The 21,656-nt window shown below is 37.8% G+C and overlaps 1 protein-coding gene across 2 annotated transcripts; it reads left to right on the top strand.

Moving 5' to 3' along the window:
* Positions 1-3,793: 3,793 nt before the first annotated feature.
* LOC104105790 (AP-4 complex subunit epsilon) lies at positions 3,794-19,929 on the top strand. 2 transcript variants are annotated; one of them, XM_070182413.1, is made up of 11 exons: positions 3,794-4,715; positions 5,440-5,625; positions 7,373-7,588; positions 7,684-7,815; positions 11,219-11,416; positions 11,500-11,631; positions 12,567-12,623; positions 12,741-12,857; positions 14,281-14,358; positions 17,466-17,609; positions 18,315-19,929. In XM_070182413.1, exons 1-11 carry the CDS (start codon positions 4,149-4,151, stop codon positions 19,404-19,406), a joined length of 2,919 nt encoding a protein of 972 aa, XP_070038514.1. In that variant the 5' UTR covers positions 3,794-4,148; the 3' UTR covers positions 19,407-19,929. The 2 variants fall into 2 exon arrangements, with proteins under 2 accessions (XP_070038514.1, XP_009612476.1); XM_009614181.4 differs by having other exon boundaries at positions 3,795-4,715; positions 7,684-7,794.
* The last annotated feature ends 1,727 nt before the right edge of the window (positions 19,930-21,656 follow it).

The raw sequence follows: 21,656 nt of genomic DNA, 5'->3' as shown, positions 1-21,656 counted from the left end.
TTTATTTGATCGCTTGGGGCAGGCCAAGGTGTTCACCAAGATGGATCTGAGGAAAGGTTACTACCAAGTGCAGATTGCCGACGGAGACGAGCCCAAGACAACTTGTGTTACACGGTATGGGGCTTTTGAATGGTTAGTAATGCCATTCGGTTTGACAAATGCTCCTGCAACCTTCTGCACTTTGATGAACAAACTATTACATCCCTTCTTGGATCAGTTCGTTGTCATCTATCTAGATGATATTGTGGTTTACAGCAACAATATGGAGGACCATGCGGAACACCTTCGCAAGGTATTCAAGGTACTAAGGGAAAATGATCTGTGCGTCAAACGTGAGAAATGCAGCTTCGCACAGCCCATAGTACAGTTCCTCGGGCATACAATCAGCCATGGGGAAATTCGGATGGATAGGGACAAGGTGGAAGCTATCCAGGACTGGGAAGCTCCAACAAAGGTACCGGAACTTCGGTCCTTTATCGGCTTAGCCAACTATTATCGGAGATTCATCTTCGGTTACTCGGCTATTGCATCTCCTCTCACTGATTTGCTGAAGAAAGACAGAGAGTGGGAATGGAGCGACATATGCCAGAAGGCATTCGAGAAACTCAAGGCAGCAATCACCAAGGAACCCGTATTGGCCCTGCCTGATTTCTCGAAAGTATTTGAAGTCCAGACTGATGCGTCTGACTTTGCTATAGGAGGCGTACTGATGCAAGAAGGCCACCCTATAGCCTTTGAGAGTCGAAAGCTGAATGACGCTGAAAGGCGTTACACAGTCCAAGAGAAAGAAATGACTGCTGTAGTCCACTACCTAAGGACTTGGCGTCATTACTTGTTAGGAGCACATTTTGTTGTCAAGACTGACAACGTTGCAACAAGCTACTTCCAAACACAGAAGAAGCTATCTGCCAAGCAGGCTCGTTGGCAAGATTTCTTGGCTGAATTCGACTACACCCTGGAATATAAACCGGGGAAAGCTAATGTAGTTGCCGATGCTTTGAGTCGCAAGACAATATTGTCAAACATGGTTAGCTCAGCAAGCAGTGGCATCATCAAGACCATCAAAGAAGGTATGCAACATGATCCCGTGGTAAAACAGCTTATTGCCTTGGCCAGTCAAGGCAAAACTCAGCGATTTTGGGAAGAAGATGGTCTCTTGTACACCACTGGCAAAAGAGTTTACGTGCCCAAATGGGCAAATCTCCGGTGTACTCTGCTGAAAGAAGGTCATGACTCTGCCTGGGCAGGTCATCCAGGGCAAAAACGCACAATGGCCCTGATCGAGTCTTCTTATTATTGGCCTCGGATACGGGACGACATCGAGGTATATGTACGCACTTGTCTAGTTTGTCAACAAGACAAGGTGGAATCCAAGCTTCCTGGGGGTTTACTTGAGCCGCTGCCAGTTGCGGCGAAGCCATGGGACAGCATAACCATAGACTTCATCACGTGTTGCCAAATTCGGAGGGATTCGACACCATTATGGTGGTTGTCGATAGATTCACCAAGTATGCAACATTTTCGGCCACCACTGCCGGTTGCAAAGCTAAAGAGGCAGCACGTATATTTTTGAGGGACATCGTGAAATATTGGGGCGTGCCTAAGCACATCATAAGCGATCGAGACCCTCGTTTTACCGGCGCATTCTGGAGAGAATTGTTCAGCTTGTTGGGAACTCAACTGCACTTCTCAACAAGTTTCTATCCGCAAACGGATGGGCAAACGGAAAAGATTAATGCCTTGCTTGAATGCTATCTGAGGCATTATGTCAGCGCCAATCAAAGAGACTGGGCTAAGCTACTGGACATAGCTCAATTCTCTTACAATTTGCAACGCAGCGAGGCGACTGGGAAGAGTCCCTTTGAGCTTGCAACTGGGCAACAGCCCAACACTCCTCAATCATTGCCCGCCAACGTCGGATTGAAGAATCCAGGGGCTTTTCACATGGCCAAGTTTTGGGAGGAACAAGCCGATCTAGCCAGGTCATATCTTGACAAGGCAGCCCGCAAAATAAAGAAATTTGCGGATAGGAAGCGTCGTCCAGTCAACTATAGGATTGGAGACAGGGTCATGGTGAAATTAAATCCACGACAGTTCAAATCACTGCGAGGCGTACATCATAGTCTGATTCGCCGATATGAGGGCCCATTCGAAATTGTTGCCAAAGTGGGGATAATATCATATCGACTGGACATGCCGCGTCATCTGAAAATCTATCCAGTCTTCCATGCTAGCCAACTGAAACCATACTTCGAAGACATGGAAGACAAGGATCGGGCGCAGTCCAGCCGAAGCCAAATTTTTGCTACTCCGCCAGCAACAGACAAGCAATTGGAAGCCATCATAGACCATCAGTTGGTCCGTGGAAAAGGATGGGGCAATTCAAGCGCACAGTTCCTTGTTCATTGGAAAGGAACTTCGCTAGAGGAGGCATCATGGGAGAAGTTTGAAGATTTGTGGCAGTTTAGGGAACAAGTCCACAATTATCTTCAATTGTGTGGCGCCGGGGTCGTCGCCATTTCAGGTGGGGGAGCGTGCACCACCCCGCCATCGCACCTATTAATTTTTAGCAAAACCAGCGATAGCGAGCCTTGTCCGAGCCTAACTTTCGGATTGCCATCAGTGGGCCATGGTTGACATCATATCCCACAAAGTCTGCCTTTCCAGCTTTTCTTGCAGGAATCCAGGCAGCTTCCCATGCAGGAATCCAGGCAGCTTTCCATACTGAAATCCAGGCAGCTTTTCATGCAGGAATCCAGGCAGCTTTCCAGGCTGGAATGCACCAGCCCAGCAAACCACCCCTTTTGTATAGCCATTTTAGTTCTATAAATAGGCTTTGTTTTCATTCTTTGTAAGGCATCAGATATTGAATAACACAACAGAAAATTGGCACTTGCCTCCCAAATTCGAGTCTCTTTATTTCAAAGCTTTCTTGCTTGTTTCGTGTGATTGCCATCGCTTTAGCACGATTGCGTTATTTATTGTCTAAGGGCTGAAGCTAAGTAGCAGTCAGGCTTACTTTGCTGCCCTCGCCGAACCCTCAGAAAAACGGTTCCGCGACATTAGTCTCTAATTGTCGCTAGTTCTTTATCAAATATTGTGGCTATCTTCTACTTTATTTCCTTGTTATTCTATATCCTTGTTCTTTTATTGGATTCGTATAAGAAACATGTTTGAATGACGAAAAGGAAAGAATTGAGCATGACTACAGGGCAGTAAATTTAAGCAGAAAGCTCATGAAATGCTTCACCAAATGATCACAGAATGAAAAAAAGAAAAACAAAGATCCGACCATGTTACACAAAATTCCACTTTCCTTTATTATTTTATTTGAATTCCAATAATGAATATATATAGTTTCTTGGTGATACTTACGAATTCATTTTTTTTTAAATAAAGACTAAGATGTCCGAATTTGAGTGCACATATGCATAGTAAGATGTGCATTAAGATTAAGACGTTTGAATGTAAATACATATCTTAATGAAATTAAGTCTTTGTTATAGATCTGAATAATTCAGATACATTCAAACCCATTAAGTAGTTGTGAAACTAAAAAAAAGTACGTAGTAATTAAAATTTAAATGATTAAAATTCAAACTTAAAAAATAAACATATGTCTGAGATTTAGATGAATAAGATTAAGACAAACAAATAAAACTTAGTGTCTATTGATGACAAATAGAGTAAAAGTTGAGTGATCATCAAATGACAATAATGCACATACCAGCTAAGCAACTACAAATATGTCCAACTAGCATAAAAATCCAAATGAGTGAAATTACTTATGCAGTGAAAGAACACATGCTTAACACGTGCTAGCTATTCCATCAACCATATGCTAGCATCTCTTTTTACCTCCCTGAACATTCTCGTCGTCTTCTTCCACAGTTCCACTGCCTCGGTCCCAAAAACAGTGTCCTTTTTCTCTTTTGCATATTCATTCGGATACACTCCCATAAAATCAATATCATTTTCACCTGCAACTCACTATCTATTCCCCTTCTACTAATCTCCCTATAGATAGATCCACCAAAATTCAAACCCTAAACCCCCAAAACGACACTGTCCGATTCAAATCCAAGCCACCAGAATTTCATCCTCGATCCAAGCTGGAGCAGTTGAAGACAATTGGTAGGGAGCTCGCAATGGGCTCCCAAGGCGGATTTGGACAGTCCAAAGAGTTTCTCGACCTAATCAAATCCATCGGCGAAGCCCGATCCAAAGCTGAAGAAGATCGAATCGTGATTAACGAGATCGAAACCCTTAAAAAACGAATCATCGAGCCTGATATACCTAAAAGAAAGATGAAAGAGTACATAATACGATTAGTGTATGTCGAGATGTTAGGCCACGATGCATCGTTTGGGTACATACATGCTGTGAAAATGACACATGATGATAATTTGCATCTTAAACGTACTGGTTATTTAGCTGTGACGCTTTTTTTGAATGAGGATCATGACTTGATTATCCTGATTGTGAATACTATTCAGAAGGACTTGAAATCGGATAATTATTTGGTGGTTTGCGCCGCATTGAATGCCGTTTGTAAGTTGATTAATGAGGAGACTATTCCAGCAGTGTTGCCACAGGTGGTGGAGTTGTTAGGGCATTCTAAAGAAGCTGTTAGGAAAAAGGCTGTTATGGCACTTCATCGTTTTTTTCAGAAATCGCCATCGTCCGTTAGCCATCTTGTCTCCAATTTCAGAAAGGTGCATTCTTTTGCATATGTATTGTGTTTATTAGTAATAGTTGAATTGGTTTTCGAGACTACATTGTCATGTTGTGCCTGTGTTGCATCCTTTTGTGGCAAGGATGTGGAGTAAATGTATTATTGAGGTAATTGGATGCATTCCAACATAAGTTATGCAGAAATTAATGTTGTATTATTTAATGTGGGATAGAATGTCCTTCAAGATTTGGAGGATGTGGCATGGCCTAGTGAAAATTTATTTCCAAAATAGTGTTAGTTTGAATTTTTAACACTCTGTTTTTGAGAATGGTGGTGTCCCATCCAGTTTGTGCACACCTCGGCTACTACTTCCCACCAACATAGGTACCTTGTAACTCCGTCCGTCAAGGCTTAGGCAGATAGGAAGAAGTTTGCTTTTCTAACACTTTCTGCTAAGCTGTACAGTGGAGAAAAATAGTATCTGTTGATTTTTATTGAACTTTTATTTCTAATGATTTTATGAAGGTCCAGAGGATGTTAGTGACCTTAGTATGGTGTTATACCAAAAGGGATAGGATTGAGGTGATGGGTAAAATTATGAGAAGAATGTAAGGATATAAGTGATGTCATGATAGATAATGAACTAAAGCTTGTGCACATTGAAAGGGACGTGGATGATATTTTTATCTGCATTTGAAGAGAAAATGATATTTTATGGTTTTAACTGATTCTATTTTATTTTTAATGATCATTTTGGTTTGCAGAGGCTATGTGACAATGATCCTGGCGTAATGGGTGCTACACTTTGTCCTCTTTATGATCTTATTGCTGCAGATGTTAATTCTTACAAGGATTTGGTTGTCAGCTTTGTAAGCATTCTAAAACAAGTAGCGGAACGGAGGTTACCCAAGAGTTATGATTATCATCAGATGCCAGCTCCATTCATTCAGGTATTTTAATCAAAGTTCTAGTTGATCTCTTGCATGAGATGCACTTGAATTTTCTTTGTAAAAGGCTAAAAGCTGGAAAGATTGTATTTTTATGTGCCTTGTCTTGATGCAAATGTTCTCTCAAATTCTGGAGTGGCCATTCAAGTCCATGCTACCATCTCACATCTGAGGGCTGGACCTCTGATTTGGCTGAGGTTTGAATCCTTCCATCCCCAAAAATATAATTTCTGTGCAAAATATAGATTGCTTCTTTAACAATGTCATTGAGATAAAATTAGTAGATCCATAGAAGAGGAAGGTAGTTAACCTAGAAGAATTAAGAGCTTCAAGAAGTCGATTATTCAATTACATTTGAGGTATAGTTTTATGTGGAACCATTATATTTATCTCTTCCATTTAAATGCTAAAAGCCTTTATACGTCTATGCATATGTATACAACTATACATACAGTTTTATTTTTGTATTTCAATTTTGATGAGTCACCTAAGATCAATCAGCGCTCTAGTTTGTCCCTACTCCCTTGTCAATCTTAATTTTTTTAACATTATTATCAGTGATTGTCTTTCTTGGCTTTGCCGTTGGTATTGCCTTTTAACTAATCCACTTTTCTACAAGCTTCTACTATGTTGTGAAAATAGTTATACTATTCAATGAGATAAAATCTCAAAATATCAAAGCTGTTTTCTAATTATTCTTGGTATGTCGCTGAAATACTGTTTAAACTTGATTTTTGAGAATAGAAAATTGGCTAATATCAACTTTCTAAGATTACCAAATCTAAGAATATAGCTGACCCCAAACTTATGTAAAAGCTGACCCCAGCGAATTTTGTACTCGAGGCGTAGATGATTGTTAGATTGACCAAACGTATGGTAACTTGATTTTATGAATGTCTCTAGCAAAAACGAGTTTGCGCAGTTAAGATTTTCTAGCTTTGCAGAGTATCTAATCTTTTGCAAATAGAAAATGATCCCATATAAAGGTGATGAAGAACTAACTACTTCTGCCTATCAACAAGTAAACCCATGTCAATTCGCTGGCTTTACATTAACTTTAGGGTCAATATAACTCTTAGCAAAAGTTATGTCACTATAAGATGCAATACACTATGTTTTGTTTGGGTGGAAATGGAAATGTTTGACATTGACGAAATGGAGAAGGGGAGGGTTTAAGTTATTCCCTCCTCTGGAAAGTAAGTTAAAGAGGGAAAGATAAAATAGGAGTGTTAGGAGCCTCTGGGTCAGCTTTCACAGCTTCCCACCCCTCTGGAACAGGAAGATAACGTGGAATAATATCTCTTTCTCTGTCTTATCACTAGTGAATCACTTACTTTTGCTTCCCTGTACTCGTTTTTGAACCAAACCTAATGTTAGTCTCTTCATTTTTGCATGGATTGAGAGGGAAAAAAAGTTTTGCTGACTTCCTTAATCAAATGTGATGCTACTAGTTTAATACAAAGAACAATAGGGAGGAAAAGTAAAAGGCAGTGATATTCACATGCAAAGTTGTCAACCTTTTTGGCTTAACACAGTGTAAATCTTGTATAGAAGAAACCAGTAGCTTATTGAATAAAGTAGTGCAAGCAATCTGATGGGGAATGTAACTATTGATTTGATAAGTCTTTCCATTAATCCTCTTACTTATCTGCTTGTAGAGATTTTCAAACTGTTCTGTTCTCTATTTCGTTCTACTTCGACAAGAAATGGATCTCTACTTGTAAGCTCAGTTGCTGTTCTTTACGTGCAGATCAAATTGTTGAAAATTCTGGCATTACTGGGAAGCAGTGACAAAAAAGCCAGTGAACAAATGTATACTATTGTTGGTGACATTATGAGAAAAAGTGATTCAACAAGTAATATAGGAAATGCTATTCTATATGAGTGCATATGTTGTGTTTCCTCAATACATCCTAACCCCAAGGTATTAGAATCTGCGGCAGAAGCAGTTGCCAAATTTTTGAAGGTTTGTCTTCTTTATCTCCTGCGTGTACCTTTTTGTTGCCGTGCCTCTTGTTCTATGTTAGAAGCTAATTTCTTTCAATGTTACCTGGTGCACAGAATGATAGCCATAATCTAAAGTACTTGGGCATTGATGCGCTTGGTAGATTGATAAAGATAAGCGCAGAAATTGCTGAGCAGCACCAACTAGCAGTGATTGATTGTTTAGAGGTTAGAAATGTTACTTCTCAGGTTTCTTCTAAACAAAGGATAGCCATCACAATGTTGGCTTTCCTTTCTGTTTATGTCTGCAATACATAGCTAGAATATTCAGCTATTTTATTTCAGCAATGTGGCACCTTTATTTGCATTTTGGGCGTTTTTTTTTTTTCAAACTGTAGCTGGTTACTGCTTTGAATTTATTGTGGACTACAAGATCAGGAGAATTCCAATATAATTTGATTGAACTGTGTGACCCTAGTCTTCTGAACCGTACCATATCAAAAAAGTTGTAAGCATTTTGGTGGTTTTCAATCAACAAATGGTTGGTATTGGCAATATGTGCAAAAAGAAAAGATGAAAGAAGAGTATTTTTTAACAATAAAAAATCAGCCCCTTTCTCTTCGTTTTTTTCTTTTTGGACATGTGAGAAATAATACACGGGGAAAATTATCTTTTTGACCTATTAACAATGATATAATGAGGCCTATATATTATACATATTATACTCCTACTACATATGGGATTAGGACTATTTACATATAACTATCTAACACTCCCTCTCAAGCCAGTGCATACAAATCATATGTACCGAGCTTGTTATATATGTAACTAATACGAGAACCAGTGAGGGACTTGGTGAAAATATCTGCAAGCTCAACCGACTAACAGATGCAAGATTAAAAGGACAACCACGAAGATAAAGGACAAAATCTAAAGTGACAGAGGATAAGGTATTAGCTTGTCCAACTTCTTTTGTTTTTGTTTGGACTCCATTGGCTAAAGTAACATTGGGAAGAGACTGTGAATAAACAATATTTTGACAAAAGTGACTTATTACCAGAAATATGATTAGAGGCGCTTGAGTCCATGACCCACGAGTAGACTGGGAAACACAAGCAAATGATTTACCAGCAACAAAAATATCAATCTGAGCAACAAAGGCTACTTGTGAGCAACAAAGGCTACTTGTGGAGGTGTCTGCTTACTTGCTCGATACTGAATGAACTCGTTATATTCCCATTCAGAATAAAGAAAACCTCTGGTTACCTGCAGTTTATGTTTGAGCAACATGAGCATTTTTAGGTGGTCGACCATGCAAAGAGTAACACACCTCACGGGTATGTCCAAGCCTATTACAATAAGAACACTTGGGTCGAGACCTTCCAAAACGACCTCCTCCTCGTCTATTCTCCATAGTCTGAGATGCCCGATTTTCCACTGTCTGGGAGGCGAGAATAGAGGAGTCAGATGTCTGAGACACTATGTGACTGGGTGCTGCAGCAAGCCAAAGTAATCGAGAGAATAGTTCATCAACTGTTGGGATAGTCGGACTGGCCAAGATCTGGTCACGTACTGAATCAAGGTCATTACGAAGTTCATCGAGCGTAAGAACTAGAAACATCTTTTGTCGTTGCTCTTGTTGCTTTTAAACACTAGCAGAAATTGGCATTAACTTCTCAAATTCTTCCATGATTGCCTGTACTTGTCCCAAGTAAGCAGACATATCCAATTCTTGTTTTTTCAAATTTGTCATCTGCGATATTACATCATAGAAACGAGATTTGTCATTGATGTATAAAGTACGAGCCTTTTCCCAAACTAAATGACATGCATGGAATGCCTGGAATGGACGAAACAAATGCATCAACTTGGAATCAATAGATTGCCATAAGGTACTCTATAACCGAGCATCGATCTTCTCCCACTGTGCTTTGGCCTTTTCATCTCCCTCATTAGCCTTTTTGGTTAAGTGATCTTGAACACCTTGACCTTTATACCACAACTCGATAGACGAAGCCCAAGATAAATAATTTGAACTCCCAAGTAGGGGTTCAGAAGTAATCATAAAGGCTGAATTTCCAACTCCACTGTTTTTGGAGCCAAAAGCATCCAAATTGAGAGACATTATTGGATTGAAGTGAGTTCTAATCAACCAAATCCATAACCAGCTTCAATTAGTCAAGGAAAAAAACCCAGAAAATTCCAGAACATAGTTCCTGCCGGAAAAAAGGACTGTAGTTGCCGGACAATTTTCAAAGTGATCGAAATAAAAAGAAAATAGTATGGGTAAGCTCGGAATTGATGGGCGATCACACTATTGCAAATAGTTTTTTTCAAAAAGTGGCCGAAAAAGGCTCCACGCGCCGGCGCGTGGAGTAGATTTCGCCGGAAAATCTGACCTCCGAATGGCGCGTGAGCTGTCAGCTGCCGGAGATTTTTGTTGGGGTTTGGTCGCCGGGGATTGGGGATCCTTGTGGTGGTGTTGGATTTCGCACAACACCAATAGAAATTGATTTGCCTTAAATTTGCCCTAGAAAGTCGCCGGAAATTGACGCGCGATGACTGTATGACTTTCCCGGATGTGTCTTACTCACGCTCTGATACCATGTGAGAAATAATACACGGGAAAATTATATTATTGACCTATTAACAATGATACAATGAGCCCTATATATAATATATTAATACATATTATACTCCTAGTACATATGAGATTGGGACTATTTAAACATAACTATCTAACAGAACATATTGGTTAATTCAAAGAAGATCACATTGATGCCACCAAAAGAGTCAATGAACTAGGTAGGTAGGTGAATGCCTCCAAATAGGATGGAGCCCCCCCCCCCCCCAACCCCCACACACACACACACACAAAAATATATAATCAAATGCTTCTTATTACCTTCATTGATGAAAATTTTGGACAACTTTTGATCATTTTTATGGAGTACCGAATTACATTTATTGTCTTACTTCCCAAGTTGAATCAAAGGCCGTAGACATATAACTATGTAGACTTTGTTTCTTTCCTTTCTTATGCATTTGAAACCAAATTTTCTTTTGAAAGGCCTAAAATTTGGACTATCTGTTTACCACCCGAACCACTCTCTGCCCACATTTCATTAGAACTTCTTTTGGGTGAAATTAATGATTTCCTTGAGCAAGCCTTGGCATTTTTAATTTAACTTTAAAAATAATTTTCTTTTTTTTTCCTTCTTGCAAGGCTAGAATTAGAAACTCTAAGTGACAACTACTGGAACTTTGGATTTTAAATAAAATAATTATTCAACTTAGTGATCACGGGTATATTACATATCTTTAAAGGCCATATTTTGAGACATGTAACCCGTGGGTTATGAGCTTTTCTTTTGCCTAACTTCTAAATATCTTTTGCCTACCATAGTTCAGGATTTTTCTTTACAAGATGGTTAATTAACTATGGAGTTTGTTTTATGGTGTATCTTTTCGTCAGGGTATAACTTAACTCATCTATATGCTGTTAGAAAAATGGAAACTTGCTCCATTAATTCATTTTCCAAAAAGGAACAGTTTCCTCCCTTTCCTTCAGAGATGCTATTAATCAATATGTTTAGAAGATGGAGATGCTTTCTAGGCTGTTCCCTTTATGACGCCAACCATTGTAATACAGGACCCAGATGACACACTGAAGCGGAAGACTTTTGAGCTGCTGTATAAAATGACAAAGCCATCGAATGTAGAAGTTATTGTCGACCGTATGATTGATTACATGATGAGTATAAATGATAACCATTACAAAACTGAGATAGCCTCCAGATGTGTCGAACTGGCTGAGCAGTTTGCACCGAGCAATCAATGGTTTATCCAGGTCAATTTAGTGTAGCAAATGATTTTTTCATAGCATTTGCTGTATTCTAGTAACAACTACCATGTTTTTTGACGTGCTTACAGACCATGAATAAAGTGTTTGAGCACGCAGGAGATCTAGTGAATTTAAAGGTTGCCCACAACTTGATGCGGCTAATTGCCGAGGGATTTGGAGAAGATGATGATACTGCAGATACCCAGCTGAGATCATCAGCTGTACGTGTTTTTAACTTTTTGCTTCGCTTGGTGCTAAATTTCTTTTCCAGCTTTAATGGATATTCATCATTGGTGAAAAACATTGCAATCCTGAGCCTACGTTTTGGAATACTTCTTGTATATATGATTTTTCTCATGCAATAATAATTACTGTACTTTATATAGAAAACACATTACTGCCCTGAGCCTGTTTATTCTTTTGAATATAGTTTGTTTTCTATCAGATGGAAAATTTTAAAAGGCTAAGAGCTAGCATAACTTGGATATAATCTGGTCAAAATGAAGTAACAAGCTTGATAAAAAGATATGTTTAGGTAGCTATTAACTAATCAAGAAAAAAGAAAAAAGAAAAAAAGAAATGTTTAGATAACTATTACGCTAGAAATTGGTGGCTTGTCTTCTTATTTTCATTTAAGTAGTATTCTAGGCTATAGTTTATTTCTTACTGAAAGGTGGTTTGGTAGTTGAGGGACCTGAGGTAAATTAACATCTAGATCATTTTAAAGGAACTCCTCTGGGGTTCTTATTCTATCAGTTGAATACATGCATTAGAAGGAATTATTTAATACTTTGTTAAACTTTTGTTCTCTGTTCTGGTGGCTGGAGAGTAAGCTAATGATGTTCTGTTGTGTTAATTTTTAAGTAACTTAAATTGTGTGATTATTCCTTCTTTCTCTATCATGCCAAGCTGAAAGTTTGAAATACTCTTGTTGAAGATTCTGGATAATCTTATGTTAAGTGTTATTATTCTGCAGTTACCCATACAAAAAGTGTTATTATTCTGCACTTTATTAAAGGGTCCAGCATTATCTACGTCTTTTACACCCTTTTTTTCTCTTTATCTTGCTCATGTTGTGTATAATTGCACAGAAGATATTGTTTTTGTATATTCTGTTTTTGTGTCTCTAACAGATTACACTTTTGATTGGCTGCAGGTGGAGTCATATTTGCGCATCATGGGAGAGCCAAAACTTCCCTCTGCATTTCTCCAAGTAGGTTTCCAAACCAGTCCCCTACCTACTTACAGTAATAAAATGTTGCCATGCTCAAATGTCATGATGTTCTCAGTTGACCTCTTCTGGTGCTTAACTCAACCTTGTGAGTTGCAGGTTATTTGCTGGGTCTTGGGGGAGTATGGAACTGCTGATGGGAAGTATTCTGCCTCCTATATCACAGGGAAAATATGTGATATTGCTGAGGCTCATTCAACTGATGACATGGTCAAGGTATGCGAGATCCAATTGCTGTTCTCTATCAGCTGCAATCTTCTAGTATGAGTTGTTTCTGTATTATGATACGCTTTGGATCTTAAAAGCTAGTAAACAGTGATGAAAAATCACCTAATGGCATTTGTTCTATTTTGATAAGCTTCCTCAATTTTCTGGCTTTCAGAATCGTTTTACCCTCTTTGCCCTTTGTTCTCGTTTAACTCGACATCCCTACTTTAGAGTATGTGATATGAGCAATGTGGAAGGATAGCCCCCAAGTCTGTTCTATGTCGTGGTATTATTGTCCAGGACATGAGGTCCTAGAATTATGTATTTAGATATCTCCTACTGTCTTATGCCTTTTGTATCATATTCATTTTGATGACAATTTGATTTAATATCTCATTGCGGCTAGTTGACTTTTCGAAAGAGCCTTGTAAATACTTATTAATGCTGCGAAGTTGGTTCAATAACAACAGGCTAAAATTTTAGGTGATTTATTGCATATACTGAATACTGTAAGGGTTTTGATGGCTTTCTTTTTTTGTCTAGTACTCTGTGTTCCTCTGAAGGTGGATCAAACCTTCTCTGTTTTTCCTCGTTTTGACAACATGCTGAATTTCTTTGAAGCAGAAATAGTGGTAACTATTCATTTCTATAGTTGCAAGAGATTAGGTTATTTTGTTGGTATGGAGGGTAAGCAAACAAGAATTCTTTTGAGCTATATACTGGTTCTACTGTGAAGAAAAGACTTCTTTTTATAACCGAGAAATCCCGAGGTAATGGGCCCGCCCTATACTCTTCTCCACTAATATACCAGACTTTTTTCTTCGGCAGGGTTGGAACCTGTAACGTGTGCCAAACCCGCACATTACACTTTGCGCTCTTACTATTAGACCAAAGACCTTGGGGCTATTGCGAAGAAAAGCCTTGTAGCAGACAACGCATGTGTAAAACTGGTGCTAAGAAGTTACATCTTTACTTTCATGGAACTTGGAAATTCTTAAATTTTCCCTAACACTGGAGATATGCCAAGAAGGATAGAGTTTTGATGAACTTCTACAACTTACATTATTGGTTACTTCATCACGAACTTACATTATTGGTTAATAAGTGAAATTATTCTTGGCAAGCATCATTGAATGGATCAGATTCTTCCTGTTTTAGGGATACCTATTTGTTATAGTCAAACTATTTGACATGTTGCTTGTTGATCTTTATGTACTAGTATTAGTCTTAAAAGTCTATAAAACTTTCTCTCCGGTGCTATTTTACCATGGGTACCTTTGAGGTTGCATGTTGTACAGGCACTCTTGTACTTATGCATCGTGTGTTTCTTCAGGGTGTTTCCATTATCCTAATTTCAGTATACTGCACCCACACTATAATATACACTCTTAAAAGTTGAACTCTTTATGGATTTTCGGTTCTTCTTTTATAGGCGTATGCAGTATCGGCGCTTATGAAAGTATATTCATTTGAAATAGCAGCTGGGAGGAAAGTGGACATGTTGCCTGAGGTAAGTAAATTAACTTTCGAGCCAAGTCGGTCAATATTTTTTCCCTTTGGACAAGATTGTTTATCCCAACAGTTAGGCTGAAGTTTTTCGTTTATTTTGCTGACTCCCCGATCGTATCTTTTGGTGTGTGATGTGATCTGCACCTCTTGGCTCCATGTTGAATAAACTCTCATGTCTACCTGTCAAAGAATAAAAAGTTCTTAGAAAGGGAGAAAAAACCATACACCCATTTTTGCAGATGCAGAATAACCATCTTATTGTATTTACTTTAATGGGTGGTGTTAAACTTGGATAACCATGAAATATAAATTCTTAGAGTCACAAGGCAAACACTTCAGTTTTATTTCTTTTCGTAAAACCTCTGGTATAACATTCGATTGCTGATGAAGAGCTTAACACTTCTATGGTAATCAAATGAGCTTTCATGAGGGCAAAAAAATGAGAATGAACTTTTTATCTTTGTATTTCTCGCAAGGAATAAAAGAATCTTATTGCTTTAATACGTATGTTCCATAAAAGACCATATTAGTATTGGAATGGAATGAGCTCGACTAGAGTGGAATGGATATGGAGGATTCATACAACCAATCCCAACTAGTTCAGGATTGGGGCATATTGATTGCTTGCTTGCTTATTAAAAATGAAATTGCTTCCATAATATGAAAAAGGGGAAAAGTAGGCTGCCTCCTATTTATATTTAAGTAAGCCAAGACTCCTCTTGGCCGTTTGGTTGCCGGTTAGAAAGGAGTTATCCATGTATTAAGACTAGCATAGCTTTATACATTATTTGGTTACAAAAATGGGGAAAAATAATCTTTAAATAGAATCTAGCATAAGTTATACAATGTTTAGTTGGCCTTTTCTCTTTTCCACATAAAACATAGCATTGCTAATACAATGTTTGGTTCGTGTTTTCTTTTCCGCATAACTAATACATGTATAAGTCATGAGGGAATCTATGTGTTATTTAATGCAGTGTAGAACATGGAATAACTAGTATATGTATTACTAATACTCGGGTTAAAACACAAAATGACAAGAATACCCTCTATTCAAACTTGGTACTTTTTTGTTTGTTTAAAAGAACATATTTAAAATATACTTTCAATTTTTATAGAATAAACTAGACAAATAATAAATGATACTCAAACTACATTTCTATAATACTAATCCGACATAACTAATTTTCGTATAATTAATCCCCGTATAACTAATTCTCGTGTAACTAAACTCTGCATAACTAATTCCTTTTTTACTAAGGTAAGATATTATTAATATGCAATATCAAGAAAATACTGCAGAAGAGACAAACAACAGAGCTAATCCTGCATAACTAACCCTGCATAACTCATTTTCGAACCAAACGACCCCTTCATGTTTTGGAACCTAAAATTTTACCCTCTCAGAAAGGAAGATTGAAGAAACTGGCCATACTATCTGACCAAGAGTAAATATCTTAATATCACTTCACTAAAATCTGTAAATCAATGGACAGGGAATGAATGATGTGCCAATTTTTCTTACGTTTTGTTTTTTGATAAGGTGAGTTTTTCCAATTTTACAAGTTTTTAAGACAAGGTCCTCATTCACTTTTTTTCCATCTCGTCTGCTGTGACGAAGAATGTGAGGCTTTTGTTGGGATGGTGGAAAAACCTTTTGTCATCATACAGTAAATAGAAGGCGAATTCCAAGTTTCATCCAGAAAAAATTTGTAGTGAGATATAAAGGGGATGTCTCTGGAATAAACCTAAAGTAGTTAGGGAACGAAAAACTTGAGGGACCTTTTCTGTCATCCTGTTGTGAGGTCGTCCGGGGGGGGTTGTGCTTTGGGGCTCAAGGATTTTTGGTACCTTAAAATAGCTATTAGCTTATTTTGATTTGATAGAGAGGTCATATGCAAGCTCCGGAAAGTACAGGGAGGTAAATTCTTTAAGCCCAGTGAGACTTCTTCTGGATCAACACAATGTTGAAACCATTGGGAACCAAACTTCATAAACCATTTATAGGCGACTACAAGTTTCAATACACCTCTAGCATTATTATCAAAACTTCACTAATCCAAATGGAATACATTTTTCATTATTAGGAGGACAAGCTTCAATATGCCTCTAGCATATTCTCAAAACTTCACTTATCCAAATGGAATGCATTTTTCATTATTAGGTGCAGTATAGCCTACAAATAGTGTCCAATTGACACAAATCATCTGTGAAGCATACCAACATCTTTTTCCATAGCTGCAATGTTATCTCATGTTGTGTAAGATATGTGATCAAGCTACTCTTTCCAGTTCAGCTGACCTCACTTCTTAGTTCATAGTTTGGAAAAAGAAAGTTTAATTACCTTAATTATATTGCCTTCTTTAAGCTATTTATTCTATGGTGTCTATCAATTTTGAATTTATAACTCTGGTTGGATAGTGGAATGATTGATGGTTTACTATAATCAGTTGAGCCACAAATTTGAGTGATGCCAAAAGTAGGTAAACTCAGTTTTCCAATGAACTGTATCGATTCCTTTCTTGGGCCGTGTAATTAATGCCCAATACATCCAATACGAAATGAAGAGAGTAATTGTTGTCACATAAAAAAGGAAGTAAAATGCTCTGGGTCTAAACTGTGAGTTTGATTGCTGAAAATTGTTTAACAGATGTCAGTAAAAATGACTCCAGATAGGGAAGACCATTCACCAGAAAGTGAGAGAATCCTATCTGGTTTACAGTGAGAACACATGAAATTGGAGCCATCCACCACCTAAAGAGTATTAGTTCAATGTTAAATAAGTGAGGCGTGCTACTAACCTAACAGTAGTTTGCTTTTTTTGATTAGACAGTTGATGAAAAAAATTGTTTGACATGACTGATGGCTTTATAGAAATCATCTTGATGAACTATGCAAAATTTAGCCCAAACTCCATCTTAATTTCCCAGATCCTTTTGTATTGTTGAGCAACTTGGCCTTCTGTTTTATGGCTTCTAGTAGTAGCAGTACTTAGTGAGATTTATCATCATGTATGTCATCTTCCAAAAACAGGGGAAGGAAAAAATACAATGCTAGATTTTCTTCGTAATAAGAATTTCAGACTGCTGAAGTATCTGCTTACTGCAGTGTGAATCATTCATTGAAGAGTTATTAGCATCACACTCAACAGATTTACAGCAACGAGCATATGAACTTCAAGCAGTTGTTGGCTTAGATGCTCGTGCTGTTGAAAATATTATGCCAATGGATGCTAGTTGTGAAGACATTGAGGTAAGGACTTTGCCAGAATCTATTTCATGTTTCTTAACCAAAGCTATTGTTCAAGTTATAAACAGGCTTAGACATATTATCTGGGTTGTCAGATATTCACGTTTTTACCACTTGTCCATTTGATGAGTATTACAGTACGTGCATGCATCTTGTTTAAGGGTGTCGTTACTGATCAATTCTGTTTTGGATTCATCATCAGTAGGCAGAGAGTGTAGTTGAATATAACTGGTCTTGTCAAACCCAAAAAGAAAGAAAAAAGAAAAGAAAAGAAGCTTATTTTGACCGTTTTGAAAAACCATGGGTCTATCTGTTCATAGTAGACCTTATATCATTAATGTTTCCGGAACTTTTGGAAAAAATCGGCATGCTTATTTTTCGGAAAATTTGCGGAGATGGTTCCATCCTCTCTTGCTATTCGGTGTAAGACATTGTTTGAAATTGCCTTCTTCATCTTGGTGCTTCATATCTATCCCTTAGCCTCTTTTCTGGGGATGAGAATGAAAATATTAGGGTGCTGACATATTACCAACTTATTTTCTCGGGTGATGAGAGTGAAAAAGGTTAAGGTGATGATATGCCCTTGTCGTTGATTTGATGTTTTGACCTATTTTTGTTACTGGAAAGATATGAAGCCTACTCTCTGTTTCTTTTTCTATCTTTGTCTTTGTTTAAACTGAGTGCAACTAATATGAAAATTTTCTGCAGGTTGATAGAGAACTATCTTTTCTCAATGGTTATGTTCAAGAGTCACTGAATAAGGGGGCTCAACCCTATATTCCTGAGAATGCGCGATCAGGAGCTTTAACTATCAGCAATTTTAGACATGAAGAACAGCATGGATCCTCAGGACATTCTCTTAGATTTGAAGCTTACGAGCTTCCTAAACCCTCTGTGCCATCAAGACCTTCTCCAGTCCCACCAGTATTCTCAACCGAACTTGTTCCTGTACCAGAACCAACTTATCACACAGAGTTTCATGAAGCTGTTGCACCAAAGTTGTCCGCATCTGGTACAGGCTCATCTGAAATCAAGCTACGACTTGATGGTGTTCAAAGAAAGTGGGGTAAGCAAACTTATTCTTCTTCCTCACCATCTACTTCAGATTCTGATACCTATAAGACTCAGAATGGAGCAACACAGCGTGATGTACCAAGCAGCTTAAGCTCAAAAACACGTGATGTATCATATGAATCCAGAAGGCAACAAGAGGATATTAATCCGGAAAAGCAAAAACTTGCTGCTTCCCTCTTTGGGGGCGCATCAAAATCTGAAAAAAGACCTGCTGGTGCTGGGCACAAGGCATCAAGGCCAAACAGCCATACTGCAGACAAGTCTCATGCAGAAAAGACTGGACCTTCTGATGGAGGTGCTGCTAAAGCAAGTCCCCAACCACCTCCAGACTTGCTTGACTTGGGTGAACCAACTAGTATTAGTAGTGCAACTTCTGTGGATCCGTTTAAGCAATTGGAAGGCTTGCTTGACTTAAACGAAGGTACTCCAGCTCCAGGTTCTAGTGGAGATAGTGCTACTAAAGCGCCTGATTTTATGTCTCTTTATGGGAATACTTCCTTCAGGGGGCAGAATATGATGGGAACGGAAAATCTCCTTTCAACTGCTGCATTTTCACTTGCATCCGACAGAAATGGCCATGGAACAGGTAGTACAGTTACAAATTCAACACAATTAAGTAAGGGCCCGAATCATAAAGATGCTTTGGAAAAAGATGCACTTGTGAGGCAAATGGGTGTGACACCAACGAGTCAGAATCCCAACTTATTCAAGGATTTGCTTGGGTAAAGTACATGGACATGGGTATGTGTTGGAAGTCTATTTAGGCCTTGTAGAGTCTTTGTTGATTGAACTAGATCTGTGGTGCTGGAAAGCTACAAATATATTTGTTGGCAAATTTTACAATTGAAAATACAATTTGCGAGGAGCTAATTGTCCTATGAGCCTGGTATTTCGCGTAGCAGTTGCACATGGAAAAGTTTATGTGAAAATGGTTTCGACTGGTAAGGAATAGGTGAAGCCACTTGAGCTTTTGACTTTGAGGTTTCCAGAGTAAAATGGCTGGCATGTTTTTGGCTCAGTCACGACCATAGGTTTGCCATGTGCTTCAAGACGTATCACAGTTGTGTTTTATGTGGATCTTCCTTTTCCTCTTATCTTATTGAAACTATTCTTTTTGCTTTTTCCTGGAGGCAAACTGTACCATTTGGAGAGGTATTGTACCCTTATATGATGTTGTAAAGCAATAAGCGTTTCCCAGGTTAAATGTTGTAATACTGGCTTTATCAGTTGAATGTGGATTCAGTTCGAAGGCTGCTTTGCAGAAGCTTTGTTATTTCTTGATAGCATGTTTGCCTATATTAAGTCTCTAGATTCATGAAGAAGCTCAATATAATCTGCAGCTTTTCAGTTCTATGTTGAAGGCGCTGCATATATTGGCTTATAAGAAATCCAATTCCTAGACCAATGAGATTGGTTGTATAAGGATCATTTTTTTCTTACAGGGGTTGCTTAATGGAACTTGTTTAGTAGGAGCATTATTATTTGTTTTTTCTTTTGTTTTCCTTAGTCGTTCATGACTAGTGTTGTACAAGTGAAACTATGCATAATTTCACTATTAAAGCTAGAAAACTAAAATAATGATATTTTTGACGAACCAGATGTACTAATGTTTACACTTTACACTAATTGGAATTTCTATGCAACACAAGTCGGTAGAACATGAAAGTTTTGGTCCATCAAGCTTCTTGCCTGGAGATGCTTTAGCATTCGGAACATTGAACGAGAGGATTGTGGGCCAAAATCCAATAATGCATAGACGAGACTCGAGAGGGTTTGAGTTGATATTTTTGTTTTCTCCTTTATTTGTTAAACAGAAGCTATAGAAGTTGTATTACATCACTGAATCTTATGTAAGGACACGTTTTCTGACTGTTAGTCCGGACCAGAGATATGATAAACTGTATTCCAATGGTTGAGGGATAAAACTGTTTTAAGTATTTTCTTTAATACAACAAGGGAAAAGCATTCCTTAGTCTAAGCTAGTTTTTACTTTCACTCGCGAGATAATAACAAACAAAACACATACTGTGTTTAAGTACCTCGAGGGAGGGAGAAAAAAAAGAGATTTCGACTAGGATTCAGCAATGTACTGGTTTTCTTTCTTCCTATTTCGAAAGGCCAATTAGTAGGAAGGCAGAGAAATGAAGGAATAAATCCACGAGAGGAAGATTCAGAAAAGCTTTCAAGGCATTCAGGATAAGAACATATTGACTGTAAATTATATAGTCAACTAGAAGAAACAAGACTTAATTGCCTTTGGAGCTAAACCAGTCTCTATATATAACTCTTTATAATATTAGCATAGAGTAATGCCTATAAGAATGTAATCTAATATTTGAAATTAATTTCTCTTGGTCCTAATGAATTGCAAAGGAAGGTTGTAGCAGGCTTGCAATTACTAACGTACTAGCCAATACGCGATTAATTTTTACAATATAAATAGATATAAAAATTTAGACGGAAAACATGATAAGTGAGAAATTATATATATATTTGAAAATTTTACCTCCTATAGCAAAGGTATACACCCTATTTATTATAAACCAAAATTATTTTAATATTATTTTTTATAGCTACCTTTTATATTTTATAGCAAAATAAGTATTTTATGGTATATACTACAATTAAGGCATGAAATAATGCATGTAATACGTTATTTATGTTTTTCCTCTCTCTTAGACAGCTGGACATATCTATTTTTAAGGGATTGCCGTTATTGTATTCATGAATACATGGCGCGAATACATGTGAATACATGTGCGTACAGTTGGACTGCCCTGATTTTAGGCGCTTTTTGTTGCTGTATTTATGAATACATGGCGCGAATACATGTGAATACATGCGCGTACAGCTGGACTGCCCCGATTTTAGGCGTTTTTTGCTTACCGTAACAACTGAATAGTAGCTATAGAAAATAATTATTTATATGGTAGCTATAGAAAGATAATAGCCACTAAACAATAGTGGTTTCTGAAA

The sequence above is a fragment of the Nicotiana tomentosiformis genome, chromosome 8 (assembly GCF_000390325.3).
Source record: "Nicotiana tomentosiformis chromosome 8, ASM39032v3, whole genome shotgun sequence".
Classification (NCBI taxonomy): domain Eukaryota; kingdom Viridiplantae; phylum Streptophyta; class Magnoliopsida; order Solanales; family Solanaceae; genus Nicotiana; species Nicotiana tomentosiformis.
The sequence above is the reverse complement of the archived record's forward strand: the minus strand, read 5'-3'. Positions and strand labels throughout refer to the sequence as shown.

Coding starts and splice junctions, on each gene's coding strand:
- LOC104105790 (XM_070182413.1), top strand. CDS start 4,149: ATGGGCTCCCAAGGCGGATTTGGACAGTCCAAAGAGTTTCTCGACCTA. Junction 7,816..11,218: donor TTAGAAATGTTACTTCTCAG/GTTTCTTCTAAA, acceptor ATTGTAATACAG/GACCCAGATGACACACTGAA. Junction 12,624..12,740: donor TTCCCTCTGCATTTCTCCAA/GTAGGTTTCCAA, acceptor TGTGAGTTGCAG/GTTATTTGCTGGGTCTTGGG.